The 6,108-nt window shown below is 52.1% G+C and overlaps 2 protein-coding genes across 2 annotated transcripts; both read right to left on the reverse strand.

The window, feature by feature from the left end:
- Positions 1–2,186: 2,186 nt before the first annotated feature.
- Positions 2,187–3,950, reverse strand: ENH_00070240 (OSIGBa0102O13.1 protein, related; the record flags this gene model as incomplete). The annotated part of the gene is made up of 1 exon (XM_013577488.1): positions 2,187–3,950. One exon carries the CDS (start codon positions 3,948–3,950, stop codon positions 2,187–2,189), a length of 1,764 nt encoding a protein of 587 aa, XP_013432942.1.
- Positions 3,951–4,322: 372 nt separating this feature from the next.
- ENH_00070250 (OSJNBa0079C19.6 protein, related) lies at positions 4,323–5,213 on the reverse strand (the record flags this gene model as incomplete). The annotated part of the gene is made up of 1 exon (XM_013577489.1): positions 4,323–5,213. The coding sequence occupies one exon, from the start codon at positions 5,211–5,213 to the stop codon at positions 4,323–4,325; it is 891 nt and encodes a 296-aa protein (XP_013432943.1).
- Positions 5,214–6,108: the final 895 nt, after the last annotated feature.

Raw genomic sequence — 6,108 nt, forward strand, 5'->3', positions numbered from 1 at the left:
ACGCTGAACAAGGACAGGAACTTCTTAGTAGTAGTGAAGTGAGGCAGATTATCAGCAAATTAGCATGTATAAACTGGAGTTGTCGTTGGATACTTGGAGATTGGGACTGGCTATAGCGCCGGCGCTGGTGCAGGCCTCCTTCCCACCGGTCCAAGGAAGCAAGAACCCTGAGTGGGGACACTTTTAAGGAAAATCGATTTCAGAACTTGAGAAGATGACTACATTTATTGATATTTGTGTGTGTGTTTCATATGAGATGCGTCGAAGGTAGGTTTTTCATAGGCGCCCTATTCGTGGACTAAGTAGCGCAGCAGTAAGCGCTGTGCACTACATTTGGGGGCTGTTCCGGGAATGAAATTTCTTTTGTTTCCGGACTGGAGAGCAGAAATACTTTGTCTAAATGATTCACACCAACGTGTCTTACCTCGATGAGGGATGCATCTCCGCAACGGACGCGTTATAAGCCCCACACAGCAAGAGACTTCTACAATGTCCGTAAGCAAAATGCCAAGCGGGACACTGGCTTTAGTGCGCAGGCACTACAAAAGGGCTTGCTGGTGACCTATAGAGAATTGCTGCCTGATCAGCTATACGCAATTAAGAGGTTGAGAAGCGGATTGAGCGCTGTAACTTCTTACCAGTAAAGTAGAAAAGCAATTTATTAGCAAAATAACATGTATAAACTAGAAGTGCCTACGAATAGTCTAAGATTGGGGTTTCTGACAACGCCGGAACCGGTGCGCGTCACCTCCTTCCCGAACCAGCAATGCAGGAACCATGAGGAGTGACTTTTAGGAAATATGGTTTTAAGAACTTGAAACAAAATGGTCGTTTTAATAAATTGGTAGACGTTACGCAACCGATGTGTCTGTAATAGAGAAGATCTCGTAGAGCGCCAGAGTTGTGGGCCGTGCAGCCTCGTAGACGCTGCAGAGAATGCAGTGTACTACACCGGTCCATCATCGTCATGCTACTCCGAAACCCACCGTGGTAGAGCAGCCGCATGGGCATAAGGAGGCGCCCCAACAGGTGGCAGCTATAACCAATGTTATGCCAGGGGACAGTGTAGTACACCGCGTTCGCTGCAGCGACTACGATGCTGCAGGGCACACAACTTGGACGTTCTATGAAGTCCTCTCTACTATCTACGCATCGGTCACGTAACGGTTACCAATTAATTAAAAAGGCCGTTTTGTTTCAAATTCTAAAAACCATATTTTCCAAAAGGTCACTGCTCACGGTTCTTGCTTTGTTGGTCCGCTGAGCATGCGACCCCCACCGGTGCCGGCATTGTCGGCAGTCCCAATCTTAGGGTATTCGTAAACATTTCTGGTTTATACATGTTCTTTTGCTAATAAGTTGATTTCCTATTTAACTAATAAGAAGCTACAGCGCTCAATCCGCGTCTCAACCTCTTACCCTCTTACAGGTAGCCGGCTAGCGATCGTCTATAGGTCACCAGCAAGCCACTTGTAGTGTCTGTGCACTACAACTTCCCCTCTTGTCACACTGAAGCGGCCTAACCACAACACATTACTTTTGCCTTTCCAATTTCTATCCTCTTCTGAAGCTAATGCCATGAGCGCATGCGGTGAGCAGCGCTCCCTCTGCCCTCGCCATGCAAGGCTGCCAACCCTGCAGGCGGCGGAAGCTGACGAACTCAAAGCGCTACGCCTCAGAAGGACCAAATGGTTTCGAGCTTGAAGATGTCTTCGCTAGTGGCGGTTCCAAGCACAAAGCAAAGCCGCGCAGCTTGTAAGCTGGCGCGCGGGCTCCCAGGTGGCTTGATCTTCAGGAGTCCCGCGCCAGTTGACGAGGTACTGGGCGTTGCCTCCCGAGCCGCGTTGGCCTTTAATATAATCTACCTCATACTCCTCTGTGGGATTGCCTACCACATGGGGAGTAGGGAACCAGGCGGCGTCGGCTTGCGGGAGAACCAAATCGGGAAGGCGGGGGCGGTGGGGAACTAACTGCGAAACATGAAAAACGTTGTGGCATATATTAGTAGGAGGTAAAGCGAAACGGTAAGCAACGGGGCCTACTCGTTCAAAGATTTCAAAGGGTCCTCGGTAACGGGGCTCGAACTTACGGCAGCTAGATGACGCCGGTAGATGCTTGCTGCTGAGCCAAACCTTGTCGCCCACTGCATACTCCACAGCTCGGTGCTTTGTGTCTGCGTAGTACTTCTACTGCCATTTTGCCTTCTGTATGTGACTCTGTGCTCTATCGCAGAGCTGCCGGAAATGCTTAGTCATCGGAGGAGTGAGCGTAGGAGCTAACGCGCCTGCGATATCAAGATTTGCAGCAGTAAACGGATTCTCGCCAGTCATGACCTCGAAGGGAGAGAGCTCGGTGGAGGAATGACTTGTCGTGTTGTAGGCAAGTTCTAAGGCCGAAAGCAAACGCTCCCACTCGCGTTCGCCGGACTGGATGTAGGTATGAAACATCTGCTCCAGTGTGCGGTTAAGCCTTTCAGTTTGACCATCGCTTTGCGGATGGTAGGACGAGGACATGGCGCGTTTGACGTCAAAGCGGTGACATAGTTGTTGCCAGAGGTCCGACTGAAAGCGGGGGTCGCGGTCCGATATGAGCACCTCTGGAAAACCGTGATAGCGGATAAGGCGGTCTGCTAAAAGCTCCACGGTGTCTGCTGCTGTGAATGACTTCTTTGCAGGAACGAAATGAGCCTTCTTGCTGAGGGAGTCGGCCATGACAAGGATCGAGTCGTGCCCTGTCGTTGTAAGGGGAAGATCTGTGATAAAGTCAAGACTCACGTGCGCCCATCGATGAGAAGGGATGAGCAGCTGTTGAAGAAGGCCTGCAGGCCTCTGGTTAAAAGACTTTGACGCTCGACAGTGAGCGCATGACTCAACACAAGCAGTAGTGTAGGCGCGAATTCCTGGCCAGTAGTAGTGCTTGCTGAGAGCCGCAAAGGTCTTCTTCTGGCCTCGATGGCTGGCTGTGACATGGCCGTGATGTGAATGCAGAACTTGAGTAAGAAACTCAGGGAACTGTGGGACGCAGATGCTCCACAGTCCATGAACGCGGATGTGCAGGTAAGGCTGCACGTAGCGAAAGGTGAACTGGCGGTTACGAAACTCGATTAGCAGAGCTTCTCCCGGTTGGTTTACTGCGGCTTTGTAGGGAACGCGAAAAACAGGACACTTCGAGTAAGCTTGCGGCCATTGGCGCACATCAGGAGGGTCAGCTGGTGTCTTCGTTGTGAGTGTAGGATGTTCCGGCTCTGGGTTGGGTTCCGGCGGAGGTGGTGAAGGTGCGGACGGCAGGCTGCGTCGTCTAGGTCTTCGCGAACGAATTCCGGGGAGCTTTCGGTAGTTGGGAGGCCGACCACGAGAGAGGGGAGCCGCGCTCGCTTGTCCTGTTGCGAGCATCAATGGTACCGATGGTGTGTCGTGCGAGCAGCTGTTAGGAAGACCGGGACGGCGAGACAAGACATCAGCAACTTGATTGCGCGCTCCTTGAACATAAGTGATCTGCAAATCCGAGAACTCCGCAAGAAAGTCTAGCCACCGGACGGTGCGTCCGCGCAGAGGCTTCGATGCTTGGAGTCGTTGAAGATGGGTGAGAGCTTGATGGTCAGTGTATGCCGTTACCTTGGAGACACGGAGCAAGTGCGACCACTTGTCCAGCGCTATGACCAACGCCAAGAGTTCCTGATCGTAGATCGAGTATCTCTGTTGCGTGGGGTTCATGACTTGGATGAGGAAACCGATGGGTTTGCCGTCTTGTTCGAGAACTGCTCCGATCGAATAACCAGAGGCATCTGTGTATAACTCGAAGGGTTTCGTGGTGTCAGGGACTTGTAATGTAGTGAAGTCGATTAAGCGCTGTTTGAGCTGCCGCACCGCTTGCGTGTAAAGCTCTGTCCATTCGAAACTGACGTCTAGATTAACCAGCGGCCGGGCAACGTCTGCATAGTCCGGTCCCATGAACATGCGACAGTAATTTATGGTACCGAGGAACTGGCGCACTTGCGTTTCGTTCTCCAGCACCTCTGGCCAATGCCGGATGGCTGCGATTTTATTGTCTGCAGGTTTGATCCTCGCAGCAGAAATGGTATAACCCAAATATATGATTGTTTGCCTTGCAAACTTGCATTCGCGGAATTTTGGGTAGAACTGGTGTCTAAGAAAAATGCTTAGGACTTGTCGCGGGAGACAAACGTGCCCAGAGAGATCGGGACTATAGATAAACACACCATCTAGCTACGCAATAACGCCCTGGCCCAATAAAGGTTGTAGATAGGCATTAATATTGGCCTGGAACGTAGCGGGATTACCCTTAAGGCAGAAGAGCATCACTCAGTACTCGAATAGTCCGAGAACGGACCGGAAAGCCTTCTTCCACCGGTCTTCCTTAGCCATACGTCTTTGGTGGAATCCTGCTTCAAGATCCAAGGTGGAAAAATACTTGGCGCCTCCCAGCAGCTCCAGAATGGTTTGAATGGGAGGTAGTGGAAAATCAGGGGCTATCGTAAGGACATTTAGAGCCTGGTAATTGACAACCATACGCATCTTCCGCTCCCTGGAGCCATCATCACGTTTGTCCACCATGATCGTACGAGAGCAAATAGGCGAATAGGTCGGTCCGACCCAACCACTGTCCGATAATTCAGGTATCTCCTGTTTGTGGAATGTGAGCTGATTTGGGGTCACATGGTATATTGCAGATCTCGCTGGAAGTTTTCCAGGCACAAGGAGAATATGGTGATCATGAAGGCACTTCGGCGGTAATCCTTTAGGTAAGGTATTGGGAAAAACCGCTCGATACTCTTGCAACACCTGGGCAACCTCACATGGAATATCCTCCGCCTCTGGCGAAGTTATCCATTCGTCGAACAGAGTGTGCTCGAGTTTTGCCATAGGCCAGGGAGACCCCTCGTCACTCTCTGCTGCCACCGAGGCGGTTGAGGCCAAAGGACTACCCCAGCCGGAGGACGTGGGTTGATTCCCAATTAACGCGCAACAAAGTGCGCCTTGCCATTCATCCGAGAGCCTTAGGGGCACTGCCGAACCGGCTTCGGGCAAAGCCAGTAGGAGATGCAAACAGTGCAATGGAGTCCGGAGATCATTTGTGTCAGCCGCCGCCTGACGAACGAGCGACGTTATCCGCCCCTTCGCCTTAGTCTTCGCGTGCGACTTACACCTCCTTGGAGGCGGGCGTAGGAATATAGCTGCCTCCTCGGCTGACATACCCGCCACTTGTTTGGCCAATATCTCATATGCTTGCTTGCTGCTGGGGTCCTTAGGTGGACTACGGTGGGACTATCACGTTGCAGCGTTGCTTCACCAGTCCGAACGACCGGTAACTCGCACCACTGGCCATTCACATAGTTTCGGAGTTTGTCAGATTGGAAATACCAGGCCACCTTGTGTTCCGTCAGCCAACCCAAACCCAAGACTAAGTTGATGAGAACGGTTCCCACTAAAATGTCCTCGGGAAAACGTGTATGTCCGCAACACAGCGTCAATCCCGTCACTACCCGATCAATGCGTAGTTGTGCACCTGTAGCTACGGTGAACCTATGCTATTTTGGAAGTCTCCGCACTTTCATCTGCAGTCGTTCGACTGTTTTGGGACTAATGAAGCTTCTCGAAGCCCCAGTGTCCAAGAGGACCTTACAAGGACTTCCTGCGAGCTCAACGCGAAGTACCGCCGTCGCACCCACACAACACAACGTTCCCCCTTGGTCGTAAGACTCTTTCGTGCAAGTCTCCCTCCACCAGTGTGGCACAATCTCTGTCGCATCTGACCTATAGCCGTCTTCTGTTGCCTCTGCAGACTTCCTGCTGCTATCCGTCGTGGCGTCCGGAGTCTCTCAGGATCGACGCTGACCCAGACTCCCGCCGCGTTCCCGAAAGCGGCTGAGTCCCTTCCGCGTGCCCATCGCTCGTATTAATTATTTCCGCAGTGCGGAGGAGTTGGTTTCCCCACTCAAGGGAGACTGGAATGGCATTAGGGCCTGTTGCTACCGCACACATCATCCCTTTGCCATGGCTACGCGGCCTAGAACGCTCGTCTCCAACCACGCCTAGGCCCGCACGTCTAATCATTCCGTCGTCTGTGCTAGGACGGGCGGGTGCCCTA

Source organism: Eimeria necatrix, genomic scaffold, assembly GCF_000499385.1.
Source record: "Eimeria necatrix Houghton genomic scaffold, Enh_scaff67, whole genome shotgun sequence".
Taxonomy (NCBI): domain Eukaryota; phylum Apicomplexa; class Conoidasida; order Eucoccidiorida; family Eimeriidae; genus Eimeria; species Eimeria necatrix.